Consider the following 15,848-nt stretch of genomic DNA (forward strand, 5'->3'; position numbering starts at 1 on the left):
TTCCCTGAGCTACCCAGCGGCCCAGCCAGCCTTGAAGTGCCGACTACTATGACTTATTTCATGGCATCTCTGAACCCGGGTCTTCCCCTTGTGAAAGAAGTTCATAGTCTGTCAGTGATCTGTGTCTGAGGCCTTTCCAGCCTGGTAAGAGATGCCCCCACTGGTGCCCCTGGCTCCACCTTTGAGAGCCCACAGAATTATTAACCCTGTATGGGCCACGCCTTCCAGGCCTCCTCGCTGGGAGGGGGTGGGGGGACTGGCGTCCTGGAAGGGTTTCCGAGAAGAGGGAAAACTGGCAGGTTTTACCCTACTGGAAAGGCTTCAAGCGCCTGGAAACACACCAGGCTCCCAGATAAGCCGGCTAAGCTGGGCTCAGCCCAAGTCTAATGAGGCCTGTCCCTTGGTGGAGCCATTCCTCCTGCCTTGCGAGTCCCGTAGACAGAGTGCAGAACGACTGGCCGCCGAGAGAGGGCGCTCTAGGAACGACTCCCCCGTAGCCTCCTGGTTCACAGTAGCTTCTACTCTCAGTCATAACAGTAACGAGTATCTCTAAACAGAGCGTAAGCCCGGGTGCTGCAATCACTCTCACTTCGGCCTTAACACATCCCTGGGATGTAGGCGCCATGATCACCCCCATTTTACAGAGGAGGAAACTGAGTCAAGAGGCAGTTCCCGGACCGGGATCTGGGCCTGGATCAGATCTCAGGCCTTCTTGACTCATGCTGCACGATGGTGTGAACCCTTTCTCCGCCGACTGACTATAGAACGCTGGCCTCCCTCTCCGCCATCGAAATCATCCACCTTCAAGAGGGAAGAGCCCTGTGGAGCTCGGCTCACGCAATCCCTTTTGTTTCGGGATCATTGTGTGAGTTTGTGTTAAAACGGAGTCCCTTATGCACTATGACCCTAAAAGTGACCCGCATTCCCAGAAGAGGGGAGCTCTAGCGTTACCTAGTTTTTAGAGCCTCCTCTGGAGGTGTCCACACTGGCTGCCCCGCCCCCACCGCCCTTCCGGTAGCCATAAGCGCCCCGCCCCCTTCCCCATTACACCTTGCTCATTGTCCAATTAAAAACGACCTGGTTGCAGCTGCTGAACCAGAGGCGGCATCCTTTACAGCCCGGGGAGCCGCCGTTACCTTACCCCCAGTGGGGGGGAACCGCTGTTTTCCGAGAGGAGACTTACTGTTTTTATACCTCTGGTACAACTGAGCCTTAAGCCTGCTGGGGGCGTATGGAGATTGGGGAAAGTCTTTTCTGGCCCCACGTTCTTTCTGCTTTGGAATGTTTTGGATACCAGAAAATCCCCCCCCAAAATTGTGCCCCAGCCTCAGAGAGGGGAACTTACAGAATGGTGAATATCTGTCCTGCATTCAGCTCCACGTTATTCAGCTGGGCAATGAACACAGTGGCCACACACTGGAAGATGGCCGCCCCGTCCATGTTCACCGTGGCCCCGATGGGAAGAATGAACCTGCTGATCCTCTTATCTACCCCGTTATTTTCTTCAATGCACTTGATCATGGATGGCAGAGTTGCTGAGCTAGAGGGAACAAAGAGAAATTAAGATGGCAACAGCCTGCCCAGTCAATTCCAATTCAGAACCTCTTTATGGGTCTTAAAATGATTCATATAACAGATTTATTTTTTACCTCTTTCTTCTCCCCTTTTAAACCCTCACCTTCTGTCTTAGAATTACTACTGTGGGTTGGTTCTAAGGCAGAAGAGTGGAAAGGGCTAGGCAATGGGGGTTAAGTGACTTGCCCAGGGTCACCCAGCTGGGAAGTGTCTGAGGCCATATTTGAATCCAAGACCTCCCTTTTCTAGGCCTGGCTCTTTTGGCTCCCCTCTTTTCTTTAAAAATAAATGTATTCATGTTTTTTAAAAGGTTTCAGTGAAACCTGGGAAGAACAGTATATAAAATAATGCAGTGAACTGAGCAGAACCAGGAAAATGACTTGCATAACAATATTAAAGACAAACAACTCTGAAAGACTTAAGAACTCTGATTAACAAGATATAATTCCAGAGGACTGATGAGCAAGCTGGCTTTACACCTCCTACCAGAGGGGATGGATTGAGAGTGGACTGAGATGTGCTTATTGGACAGGGGGAGGGGCTGTTTTGTATGGAACTGTTTTGTATGCATATTTGTTACGACTTACTTTTTCCTTTCCTTTTCTTTTTTTCAATGGGAAGTTGCAGAAAGGAAGAGAAAATGGATTTTTGTTAAGTGAAAACAACAAAATATAAAAAAAAGCTAATGAAGCCCAGCCCCTACTTTAATATTAACCAAGTGACCCTTTGGTATTACTTAATACTATTGTTCTGGAGAGGTAGTAAATATCCAACTGTAATCTTTTTGTTTTATTTTCTAAATTTGCACTTAAGAAAATTAAAGTTGTTTGGGAGCTCAGTGATCATTTCCTCTCACCCATACCTGAACGAGCCTTTTGTGGTTCTCTAACCCAGTAGCATTGTTCCTTGAGAAGAAAGCTCCTGCTTTCTAGAACAATCCATTTTACTTCCAAACCCTTTTAATTGTTAGGACAAACTTCCTTCCATGGAGGAAAGGAAGAACATTCCCCAAGGAGCACCCTACAGCTTCCAACTCTGGACATTTTCACTGGTTGTCTGCCATACCTGGAACTCTTTCCCTTCTCCTCTCTGCCTGCAGGCTTCCTAGGATTCTTTGAAGTCCCAGCAGTATCTCATCTTCTACAAGAAGCCATTCCTGATCCTCCGTAACGCTAGTGCCTTCCCTCTGCCATTACCTCCACATTATCCTGTATCCATCTTATTTGGACACGGTCCTTTGCAGGTTGTCCCCCATTAAACAGGGTGTAATTTAACACCACAGGGGCCATCTTTTTGCCTTTCTTGGCATCCTCAGGGCTCAGGACAACATGAGCATTTTCGGAAACGTTTGCTGACTTGACTCGGGGCGAAATCTGTTTCTCTGCAATAGCTTCCCAGCTTAGTTCTGCCCTCTGGGGCCAACAGCATACCTCTTGACCAAGTCTCCAGGAGGGAGAGCTCAACAGCCCAGGCACTAGCCCAGAACATGCTTCCTCACTGAGCTAATCTACTTGCTTTACCACAGGCCGGATTTTCATTGGCTGTCGGTGGGGAAGGCGGGCTGCTGTTCTAGGGCAACACCACGAGGCTACTCCCCAAGACTTCTGTCTGCTCCCTTGAGATGGGCATGGTAAGAAGGGCATTTGAAGCTGAAAGTCTGAACAGCATTTCTTCTCCCCACCTCCTCAAAGAGCTCACAACGGAATGGGAGAGAGCCTGAGCACATCTGTGTGCGTGTGGGGAGACACAGGCCAAACTGGGCCTAATTAATAAAGAATAGGCACTGGCAGTGGCAGGAAGGGGCACTGGGCATGGCCTCTGGGAGATGGTGAGCTCCAGTCCTGGAGGAAGCCAGGAAGAAGGCCTGGAGGTCTGTCCTGAAACCTGTCCTACCTTTCCTGCAGTCATTAGGGATTCTCTTTCTCCCTCTCTCAATTAGCTTGCACTCCTATCTATAATTCTATCTATCCATCCAATCTATCTTAGTGTCTATCTACCTATCTGTCTGTCTAACCCTTTCAATCATCTCTCTATCCATGTATCATCCATATACCAATCATCTATCTAGTCTGTCTTTTAGTCTACCTAAATATCTATCGATACACAGATACAGACTTTTTATTTATTTGTGTGCATGTATATATGTCACATCCCAGGAGTAGAGCACAAACTTGAAGGCGGAGGCTGTTTTGTTTCTGTCTTTGCATCTTCAGAGCATTTTGGGCCAGTCCTTGGCACAAGAGACTAAACAGATATTTAATGGATTAAATGGACAAATCTAAAAACATCCCCTGCCCCCAAGGCAACGAGTAAAGATTTAGGTAATCAATAGCTAAAAGTGTGATGACCAATCTAACTGCTTTATGATTCCAGAACTTGTTTATGAACTGTCCTCATCTCTTTTCTTCTGCACTGATGTGGATGTTGGGAGAACTGGGCTCTTTTAGAGAAAAGGTAGGGACAGAGAAACCCATTTGGTTTTTGAGAGGCACTAATTAAGAATGGCACCTGGAGGCTACTCACCTGGAGCAAGTGGCAAAGGCTGTTGCAAATGGTGTGAGGAGTCCAAGAAGGAATTGAAATGGGTTTTTCCGAGTGAAGACAAAATAAATGAGTGGCAGAACAATTCCTCCATGGATGATGTGACCCAGAATTGATGCAAAGATGTATTTCCCCAGGCTGGTCACCAAGGTGACGATGTCTTTCATTTCTACGATCTTACTTCCAACAAGGAACATGATTCCTAGAGGAACATACCTATAGGATAAATATAAAAGACTCTTTGGAAAAGGTATTTGACATTTTTGTTTAAAAGTATCCACACAGGGAATGTCTCTCTGACAGGAGTCACAGGGCTTTGGTCTTTTGTTTTTCTCCTGTCTGCAGTACCCATGTGAAGGCAGGAGAAGATTGGTGGTATTTCTCCCATTTTCTGGGCCTAGGAAACTGAAGAAGAGTTTGATTGACTTACTGGTCCAAAGTCATGATTAACTGGTAATAGATGACTGACTAGAATTTTAGCTTATTATTATTGTTAGATTATCTGCCTGTCATCTTACTGAAGAATGGAACCCAGTACAAAGACCTTCTTTTAATGGGATGCAATGTGAGGCAAGACTTGGGTTTCTGAGCTTAAATTTTACTTGTACTGCCACTGCTTGCTTTCTGACTTGTGTTAGATTATCTAATCTCTATTGACTATCTCCCAATTGATAAAAGCATGAGTAAATAGTAATATCCATGTTAAAGTAGAGAAGATTCAGAGGTCAGAAAACTGACTTAAAGCCACAATTAATTGGCAGTAGACCCATGACCAAAATCTTGGCCTCTTCCTTGGGCTATATGAGTTTTCTCTTCCTAAAGAGTGGAACTCAATAAGAATGCCTTCTTAAAAGTGGGATGAAGGATGAGATCAAATTCTGGGAGCTTACATATAACTTCTGCCTGTTTTGTAACCTTGATTATATTTAATTTCTGTTGCCTATTTCCCTATTGATAAACACAAAGGATTGATTAATGACTACTTGTGGAATTGCTGAATTGACACAACTACATCTTTTAGGAAGGTTTTCTGGTCCTATTCTGACCTAAACTGATTTTATGTGAAAGGGCTACTGATTTTGGTATGCAGATATATTTAAAACAATAACAGGCATATCCCTAGGGCACAGAGAAGGTTATGGTTAGAGAAAGTCAGCTAATCTTGAAACCTAGGCTAGAAAGAACATAACTTCAATTGTTTTATTCATTAGAAGAAATGAACAGGGGGCTTTGGTTTGGGAAGAAGATAGGTGGAATGGAAAGAGGAATTGAGAGCAAAAATGATTAAGATCTCTCTTAGATATGGTCAAGGCCCTTGAAGGATCCATTGACCAGGATATTTTAAATTGCATTTTTATGTAAAGTCTGTTTTTTGGGTAAAAAATATCAAGCTAGTCCTGGACTATCTGGGGACTTGCCTTACAGAGCATGGACAACTCATCTACTTGAAAGAATGAATGACTATGTCACTGTTGGTTATAGATAAAAGGGGCTTAATAATGCAATGCTTGACAAAGGGCTGCCCTAGGACACCACCCTTAGGAAGCCACCAGGCCAAAAATTGCAAACTGGTAGGGTGTGATTTGAAAACCCCAATAGCTTTTTCCTTCTGAAAGTGTCAGATCTTTCCCCAAACAATATCAGTGATACAAAGCTGAAATGTTTACAAGGGTAAAATCAAAACCAACACAGGATGTCTCAAGTTGGGAAAGATAAATACGGGATGCAGGGGGCTCTACTTGTCTTCCCACCCATTCTTAGAATTTCCACCAGCTTCTAAGAATCTTTCCTTCTTCATCTATAAAATAGTAACTAAAACATTTCCTTTCCAGGAATCTCTCTGAAAAGGGAAGGGTTGGGAACTTATAAGGTTATATAGAAGAAAGTGCTTTGTGGATGAAAGGTATACATGAGGATAAGCCCCAGATGTTATGACTGGTGGTAGGTGGAACAACACACAAAGAAATTGGGTTCTGATAAGCAAATTGTCCTGGTTTGGGGGGTCAAAAATCAGTGTGTGTGTTTCAAAGGGTCACAATCTTAATGACAGTAATAAAAAATAGTGGTTATTTTTGGGCAGTCAGTTTGAGTCAAGTCAAAGTAGCATATTTAATTATATGCTCAGAAAAAGTAATCTGTATGTAATAAATTATAAATTTCACATACAATTTTTTTCTGTCCTACTGAAAAGTTCCCATTGTTTTTAGTTTGTTAAATTCAGAATTAAAAAAAATTGAGAGTCAAGTTAAAATCAAATTGGAAAACTCTGATTTTTGAACTTCCCCAAGCAGGAGATGGTTGTTAATTATTTTAGGAAATTAAAAAAAAATTCAGGATCCTTTAGTATTGAAACACTATGACAGGATATAATCAAAACCTTTAAAATTATAAAGAGTACAAATAGGGTAACACTGATTGATTCCCTTAACTCCTAGAGAACAGAGTAAGTAAGGGACCTTGAAACAGGTAGTTTTAGGACAAAACTGTTTTATATAGTAAATTACAAACTCATTAAAGTCAATACTTTCAAGAGATGATACAGGTTGAAAATATTAACAGATTCAAGTTAGGTTCAGTTATAGTTAGCAATGAAAGAGCCATACCTGTTATCAATAGTGGGACTATTGATGGGACAAATAGGAAATGAGGAAGCAGTTTGGTTTTGGTACATGGGGTACTTTTGAGGTTGATGTCAGAGAGTAAGCCACCTGGTCCAACTCCCTCATTTAATAGATAAGGAAATAGGTCCAACGAGGTAAGTCATTTGCCCAAGGTTACACAGAGGCAGGCAATAAGCATCACAGTTGGGATTTGAACCCAGATTTTGGGGATGGTGCTCCTCTCCCCAGTATCCTACAGTGCCCTCTTATGGACCATTCCTTAGTGCTTTGGTCACTGATGGAACCCAGGGCTAAGGGGACTGAGGGTCTGCTCCAGGGTCCAGTTCTACATTCTTATTTGGGATGTAGGGCAGGATGCACTTGGGGATATGAGGAGGACGTTCCACTTACCACATAATCCAAGACACTAGCACCATGGTTGCCTCATTGAAGGCATTGAAGAAACGGATCAGTTCTTCTCCTTCTGAGCCTAGCTTCTTCAAAGCCACTCCCAAGACCAGGGCAAAGAGGACCAAACCCAAAATATTCATCCCTTCGATCTCTATGCCATAGGGGACCTGCATGGACTGAGGAGACACAGCAGTCAGGCTTCCCTTCTCACCGTGGGAGAACACATGAGATATTTAAATCTGCCCCAAGACAGAAAGAATCAGTTTCATTTCCTCTTCCTCTTTAAAGACACCTGTGAAAAGCAAGAGGCGATCCTGGGCAGGAGGGAGGGAGGGAGGCACCACAAGGGGACAGATGGGAAAGCAGGCTTTTGTAGGGCAAAATAAAAAAGATGGCTGTGGGCATAAAAAGGGCAGAGACAGGATAAAGACAGAACCTTTCTTCAGAGAAGCCTTTTAAAAAAACCGAGTTCTCTAAAAGTTTTGGTGGCCTCAACGAATAAAGCAGGGGAGGAGAGAGGAAGAAGATAAGAAGGAAGGAAGGAAAGCAGGAAATATTAATTCATAATTAATTTAATGGCATTCCTTGAAATCTGCTCACAGAGCAGAAGATGGGCAGTGGTTACTACAGAATACAACACAACAATCTGCATTGTCACTAATCAACACAACACAATTAGCACAGACATACCAAGCTTTTCTTCTTCTTCTGGGTGCTATGCTTTGTGCTAATCCCTTACCACACAGAATGCACGAGACCCACTGAGAACATGAATGCAGTGTAAAAATAGATGAATAATGAAAGTGAAAAACATGCTTTTTGTTCACCTTTAGGGTAACTCTTCAACATTCCATTCAACAAGTATTAAAAAAAAAAAAAACCCAAACCCTCCTACTTTCTTGTCTTAGTAACAACTCTAAGATAGAAAGGCAAGGCTGGGCAAATGGGATTAAGTGACTTGCCCAGGGTCACACAGCTAGGAAGTATCTAAGGCCAAATTTAAACCCAGATCTTCCCAATTCCAGGCCTGGTGCTCTATCCACTGTGCTACCTAAACTGCTCCATAACAAGCATTTTTATCTCCTGTGCATTTATGTAGTACCGGCTGTATCCCACTTCCCCATTAGAATGGAAGCTTCTTGAGGCCAGGCATTATTTTAATTCTTCTGTCACACTCAGCACCCAGCAGGTCAGCTAGGTGGCCCAGTGGATAGAGTGCTGGGCTTGGAGTCAGGAAGACTCATCTTCCCGAATTCAAATCTGGCCTGAGACACTTTCTCACTGCATGACCCTGGGTGAGTCATTTAATACTGTTTGTCTCTATTTCCTCATCAGTAAAAACAAGCTGGAGAAAGAAATGAGAGACCACGCCAGGATCTTCGTTAAGAAAACCCCAAATGGGGGTCACAAAAAAAGTCAGGCATGACTGAAACTGAATAGCACTTAGCACAGTTCCCCTGGTACACAGTTGGTACCAAAAAATGCTTATTGAATTGAAAACTGAATGAAGAGTATTGATTAAGTGCTTACTGTGTACAGAATCATGGAAATATGATCTCTGCTCTTATAAAGCTTCCATTCTCTTGGGGAGATAACACTGATTCTAGGATCATCAATGGACCTTGCTCTCTTCACCTGGGCATTGCTTACCAGGAATTTGGCTAAAGAGAGTCATAGCAGAAGAAGCACTTCAGTCAGGAGACCTGGGTCCTAATTCTAGCTTCTGGGCCAATTAGGTGTGTGACCTTAAGAGGTAGGGGTTGGACTTAATGATGTTTAAGATCCTAACAAAAATTCCCTCCTTCTCTGAGCTGGAGCTCCAAGTTCCTGGGATAGATTTGGCATTTTTTTCCCCCCAAGAAGCTCACATTTTATTTTATTAAAAATTTTTTCCATGGTTACATGCTTAGATGTGGTATTAATAATGACCATCCCTGTCCTTTTCTCACCCAGAGTCTTACTGTAAATTAGCAGACAAGAATCAATGAAATTAGCCAATTGGTTATATTGCTACTGTAAAATGTGATGGCCATAAACCAATGTTCTATCCAACAGGGTTCTGAATTTCTTTCTGATTCACTCTGCTAATGATAAAGACTATGGCTATGAAGAGAGACACGGACATAGGAGAAAAGAACAATATAAATAATTCCCCTCATATAGCAACTGTCCCTCTGCAAACAATGCTAGGAGAAAATGTATTTGCGGGATGATGAAGTAATAAACCTGGGCTAGTGAGAGGGACAGGAGTGGGGATCTCACGCAGATGGGGAATTCCCATTGGATAACTTCCTTTACCCTTGCTGGGCAGCGGTATCTGAGCAACTTCGGGTCTCAGAGTTGCCTAGTGCTGACTTAAATAGAATTTGTTTTTTCACTGTTGCCCAGTCACATCTGACTCTTCATGGCCTCATTTTGGATTTTCTTAGCAAAGAGGCTGGAATGGTTTGTCATTTCCTTCTCCAGCTCATTTTACAGATAAGGAAACTGAAGTGATTGGCCCGGGGTCCCACAGTATCTAAAGCTGGATTTGAGCTTGGGAAGATGAGTCTTCCTGATTCTAGACCTAGAGCTCTACCCACTGAGCGGCCCCTTCAGGTCACAGAGGAAGCCTTTCCATGGTCAGCTCTCTAACAATCAATACAACCCATCTTCACCAAGGCACAAATAAGAGTTACAGGTATAAATAGGTCCTAAGCTATGGACCATTCTTAGGCTGGGCGATGGTCATCATCTACTTAATTAAAAAAAAAATGAAAGGGCAGCCAGATAGTGTGGTAGATATAATGCCAGGTCTGGAGTTAGGAAGATTCATCTTCCTGGATTCAAATCTGCCTCAGATACTTCCTGTGTAATGCTGACTAAGTCATTTAACCTCTTTTGCCTCAGTTTCCTCGTCTGTCAAAATGGGGATAATAATAGCAATTACCTCAGAGTTGTTATGAGGATCAAATAAAATAGTATATGTAAAGTATTTGCAAACCTTAAATTGTCATGGAAGTGTTTGTTTTTACTATTATTATTACTTCTACTCTGTGAAGAGACATATTCATGAGGATTCATCAAGCTTAATCTGTAGGACATGAGAGTAAATTTTGGGAACAAAAGTAATGAACTTGGGAGACAAAGCTGAAATAACTTTCAAACTGCAGAATTATTTGTATGGTTTGGTGAATTTAAAAAAATCCCTTTATCTTGAGAACCCACAATGCTCCAATGTGTGAATTTGGGCAGTGGAGGTAAAAGAACAATTACAATTGAATGCCTGGAAAATTTTCAGTTTTGCTTAAGAATGTAAATGTCCTCAGTCCCAGCCCACTCCCCAGTTCTCCAGCCAGTTTTGACTTTGTGGTCCTCCATTTGCCACCTGCACTGGTGGCTAAACAACAGCCCAAAGGGACAATCCTTCAGCTAAACACAACCTTTGAAAATCCTAGATTGTTAAACAAGGCTGCAGGGAGAATGTGGAAAGAAGAAGCTTCTGCAAAATGACAAATATTTTTCAAAGGGTGTAAGTGACCGTGGCTGTTCCTACCTTTTCCAAAGTGATATTTCCAACGGTTGTGTTACGGATGACTCTTGTATAATTGGTTGCGTACTGTGAGAGAAAAAAAGAAATCTCAGTTCACATGGTTACAACCTTCATGAAAGAATGAAGAACATAAATGTGTAGCTGCTGTAACAGCCTAACAATTTCCTTGTGATCTTCGAGCTGAGTCAGAGTGAGTGAGGAATTATGTACCCAGGTGTGCTTATTCAAGTCTTGCTTTTGAAAATTATCCAAAAGCTGCAAAAAGAATAAGACATGATCCCATCCCCAAGCAGTCCATGGGAGTGGGGAGTGGACTGGGGCAAAACATAGGGTTAAAAACTTCTTATATTTGTGGAGCATATGGGTTCAAGGAGGAAGCAGTTGCAAAATTTTATGCCAACAGTTGCTCATTATATTTTTCATTAAAATATATTAGTAGGACTTAGCTATGACTAATTCCATAGCATAACAAAGTTCCCTTATTAAGGTGCTCTGGCTTAAATCAGAGACAGGACTCCTGACTGCATTTTCAACATTCATTTCAAGTCTGTCTTAAAGTCCATGGATTTTTTATTATAAAATTATTTTATATTTTAATGTGCTGATTTAATATTTGTCTTTGCTTTCCACACTGGGTAGGTAAATAAGCAGTGGCATATTCCTTCTGAAAATAGTCCATATTTATTTGAAATGTAATAATTCCTTAATTTCTGTCCTGTCAGTGGCTTAGGAATGTGTCCCTTAGAGTCTCACTTTAGATAAGGATTTAGAGAAAGGTAAAAATCTGGGGACCTTCCATGAGGATTTGGATACTGAAATAGCAAAAGAATCTTGAGGGTGCCTTTAGGGCCAGCTGCTATTATAACACTACTTATTTACATCAATTTTAGCCCCCTGAGTTTTGACAGATTAAATATTCTAAAATATTCTGTCAGATTTTGTGATCAACATAAAAGAAACTTGCCTTCTCCCCCCATGAGAGGCACAGAAAGGTTCCACAAACCTTCCATTTTTCTATTTGCATGCTTCATTTAAGCCACCTGTGGGCTCAGCATCATATCCTTTACATACAACTTGCCAGTTTTGTAAACAAAGTATTTAATACTGAAAGAATGGGGTGAGTGAATTGATGACATTTTGAAAATTATTTTACTGTAATTTACTGCATTTCACCTGTCCATTAAACTATAGTTTAAATACAAATAATTGTAAGCATATATGGTGATAATTATAAGCATATGGATTAAATACAAATGATTCCAAGTATATAATTATAAATTATAAGTCACTACAAGCATATGTAATTTTACCTTAAGGTAAAGCTGAACACTTAGGGACAAGTAGAGAAGCATTTACCACTAAATGGCATATTTTAGATTGAGTGGCTTAGATCTTTAGAAAACAAAATAACAACTCATCCCAATGCTATTGATCCAATTTTTGTGGAGTCCCATCTTAAGCTAATAGCAAAGCAATATTTTATTTCTTCAAAGTTTCATGTTCTTTTAAAAAAACTCTTCTTACTAGGCAGCTAGGTGGTCCAGTGGATGGTAAGCCAGGCCTAGAGAAGGGGAGGCCCTGGGATAAGGCCCGGGCAGGTCACTTAACCCCAATTACCTAGCTCTTGCCACTCTTCTGCCTTGGAACCAATACTTAGAATTGATTTGAAGACAGAAAGATAAGGGTTTAGGAAAGAAAGTATTCTTACTGTGCGGAAAGCAGCGGCCACAAGGTTAGATGGAAACAGGTTTCTGTTGGAAAAGAAAAAAGCATATTGGTTTGATGAATATTTTACAAAACTTTAAAGAACTCGAAATATAGTTAGTGGAGACTCTCCTAAAAAGGCATCTTCAACAAACATTGAAACCAGTCTCTTCAAAGGTTCCTCATTATGTCAATATATTTGTATTGAATGTGTAACACAGAACAAATATGTATTCACACCAATAAATATGATCTATAATCATGCTGCGTTACTTGTGTTGCTAATATGGTATGATTGTTAACATTAAACCTCGAAAGGAGAGGGGCAGTGAGGACTAAGGAACACGCCTGTTCTTCCCATCCAGCACCAGAGAGAGTGGCCCAGAGTACAGTGTCATCTGGGGAAAGTGGGGTTTCTAGGACTGGAAGAGCACAAAGAATGCACCACGGAGCAGGGTTTCCAGAGGGCACGATGGGAGGGAGAAGGACAGAGAAAATAAAGGCAGGTTAGAAGGAAGCCGGAAGCACAGGGGGCTTGCCTTTGGGCAGCCTTCACTTAGAGATGAGCGTAAGCTAGCAGGTGATCACACCCTGCCCCACAAGCAACCCTAGTTGTACAAGGCTGGTCCTGGAGGCTGATTTGGCTTTGGCCTGCTAACAGGGGCCGGCCTCTGAGAAGTCCAGGTGCCCGGCTGTCACCAGGCTGGGATGAAGAAGGCTCGTCCCTCGCTGGCCCAGAGGGGCCGAGCTCTGGCTCACGAGCTTAGACTCAGTCCAGGACCTGCTGACTCCATTTCTCCTGAGGAGTTCTCGGCTCAGGCCAGGGAGTCAAGGGTCTGGTGGTGAGCGGCTGGCCAGCAGCACTGATCTTTGGGACTCAGCTGGCTGGAGGGGGGCGGCGAGGGAGCCTACAGTCTCCACTCACAGTACACGTTGGGCCTGGTCCAGCTTTCCCCACTTGGTTCCTAGGAGCAGCATCTCTCCAGTCATTCTGCAGGGGAGGCCCTGGCCTCTTCTTGGTGGATTGTCCTATAATGTCCTTTGCTGGCAGAATAGGGGCGGCTACCTCATGGTGGAGGCTGAGGAGCGGATGCCATGTCCTGGGCGAGTGGCTGGAGCCCCTTGGGGGAATTCTGCAGGCTTGCTGGATCAGGGAAGGACACCTTCCTGGAGAGGCTGGTGGGCCCTGGTTACTCTTGTTGGAATGTCCCGGAAGGAGAGGAAGGTCTCAGAGTAGGACGGTCCGGGCTTTTGCCCGTGTCTAGGGAGGGAGGTGGAATCAGCATTTCATAGAGGTTAGTAGGTTCCGGCCGACTCTTGGTGGAATGTCCTGGGCTGATGCAGGAAACCATGTCATGATAAAGTGTTCCAGGCTGGTGGAGCTGATTCATTAATGCTATATCCCGGCTACCTCTTGGTAGAACGGTCCAGGCTGGGGGGGAGGGGGCTGAAGAGAAATGTCCTCTGTCTGACCAAAGAGCTCAGAGCAGCTACAGGGCTGGCAGGGTCCCTGGTAGCATTCAGGATTAGGGGCCCGCCCCCTTCTCCCCCCTTCTCCCCCCTCCCCCAACAGGTCCCCAGAGTATTCTGATGGCAGTGTGCACGATTATCTCCTGCTCAGTCCAGGACCCGAGATCTGGAGCTTGTCCCTTTGCAACACATCCGTTTACTTCAGGCAATGTCTGGTACAAGATTCTGGTGTAACCAGGGACCTTAGACAGTCTCCTACAGTTGGTTGGGACATGGCTTGACCACTAATTCTCACATTTGTTTGCGGTTTGGCCCATTGCCTAGAACAGGCCTTAAATGGACAGGGTGGCTTCAAAGGCGGGTGAGGCCGAATGTTGTTCCACTCTGTACACTTGGGGACAACCCCAACACAGGTGTGTAGACAACAGCAGAGGCCAGTTCTTTTGCATCAGTAGACAAAAGCTGACCACAGTTGCTCAGGGTCAGATAAAGAAGGAGAGGGAACAGTACCCCTGGGAGTAGACAAGAATGGGGTTCAAAGGCAGGCTGGGTCGGCTATTCCAGGACAGTCCTAATGTAAACAGGAAAAGAAAAAGAGAACTGAAGAACAAATAGAGATGGAGGCGGGCAGAGTCCAAAGCTGGTCAGGACAAAGAGCAGAGACGGGCCAGGATAACTGTCCTGGGGCAGTAGGGACAGACACAGGACCCTGCAGGACAGACGGTTATTATGACAACCCAGCCTGTCACGTGGGGATATCGAATGGCTGTGTGCACCAGCCTTCTTGGGCCTGGAAGACATCATCTCCATCCCTTTACTCTCCGGGAAACAATCCTTTGGGGCTGCTGGTAGACAAGTTAGCCTAAAGAAGTCCTGGGGGTATGTACGTGCTTGTGGCTATCTTCAAGTATGGAAGGTCAGGCATTTGGAAGCAGGATTAGTCTTAATCTATCTGGCCCCAGAAGGCAGAAATGGGAACAAGGAACTAGTAATTACTTAAGGAAAAACTTCCTAACAAATCACAGCAATCTAAAAATAGAATGAGTTGACTTCTCTATAAGTTTCAAAGCAAACGTTTAGCTTGAACACTGCCTTCTACATGGAGTCCTTCTTGACCCTCTCAGCTGCTAGTGTCCTCCCTCCCCAAACTACTTTGTATTTATTTGGCATGCACGCGCACACACACAGACGCTGCACAGGTCTGCCCAGTTACAACATAAGCTTCTGTAGGGCACAGACATTCAGTCTGTTTCTGTATCCCCAGTACCCATCATATTAATAAATATTTGCTGACTAGACTAGTAGAAGGATTTCTATTTAAGCATAGTTGGACTAGGTAAGGAGCCTCTAAAGTCCCTTCTGACTGAGGGTCTCTGAAAAGAGTCCCTATAGGAACAGATTCATCTTCCCTCAAAGGAGGGGTGGTCATGAGCCCTGACAATCAATATTCTTTAAATACAACTAGAACATCCATATGAGGTATTCCAAAAAATAAAAAATCTCAGTACAGTTTAAGCCTTAATAGCTCTTAAGCTATTATTATTTTATTATGTTTTAAGCTAATTAAAGCTTAAAATTGCACTGAGACTTTGGTGGGGGTGGATCACTGTGTTCTCATTCACCACAGACTGGAATTCCACTGGAGACTGGCCCATCTTGGACCCTGGCCAAGAATGCTTAGTTAACTGAATTCAGGCATCAAAATGACCCAAGTGAGTCTTACCTGTGAGGTAGCCCCTAGCCCCTAGTGGCCAGTGTCCTCTCTTATTGAGACTCACAGAAACTTAGGGCAAGTCAAATCCCCTTCATATTGCAGAGGAAGAAACTGTGGTCCAGAAAGGGCTAAATGACTTGTTTAACTGAGGTCATCCAATTTGTTCACGGCAGGGTGAGAACCAGAAAAGACCAGAGCAGAAGTAGGGACAATGTCTTCCCAAGAACTGGAAGTTAAAGATATCCCTGTTCAGTAAAAATTGGGCCTGTTCCACATGAGCAATGAATACCTTTAAGCCTCA

General features: G+C 43.5%; 1 protein-coding gene across 1 annotated transcript in view; it reads right to left on the reverse strand.

Moving 5' to 3' along the window:
• SLC1A4 (solute carrier family 1 member 4) overlaps positions 1 to 15,848 on the reverse strand; it is a 37,926-nt gene that overhangs the window by 8,873 nt on the left and 13,205 nt on the right. The window contains exons 2-6 of the mRNA XM_007476745.3: positions 12,368 to 12,410; positions 10,663 to 10,725; positions 7,128 to 7,303; positions 4,099 to 4,332; positions 1,346 to 1,540 (exon numbers count right to left, since the gene is read on the reverse strand). Coding sequence (XP_007476807.1) covers positions 1,346 to 1,540; positions 4,099 to 4,332; positions 7,128 to 7,303; positions 10,663 to 10,725; positions 12,368 to 12,410 — 711 coding nt within the window. The remainder of the gene's footprint in view (positions 1 to 1,345; positions 1,541 to 4,098; positions 4,333 to 7,127; positions 7,304 to 10,662; positions 10,726 to 12,367; positions 12,411 to 15,848) is intronic.

This window comes from Monodelphis domestica, chromosome 1, assembly GCF_027887165.1.
Source record: "Monodelphis domestica isolate mMonDom1 chromosome 1, mMonDom1.pri, whole genome shotgun sequence".
NCBI classification, from domain to species: Eukaryota; Metazoa; Chordata; class Mammalia; order Didelphimorphia; family Didelphidae; genus Monodelphis; species Monodelphis domestica.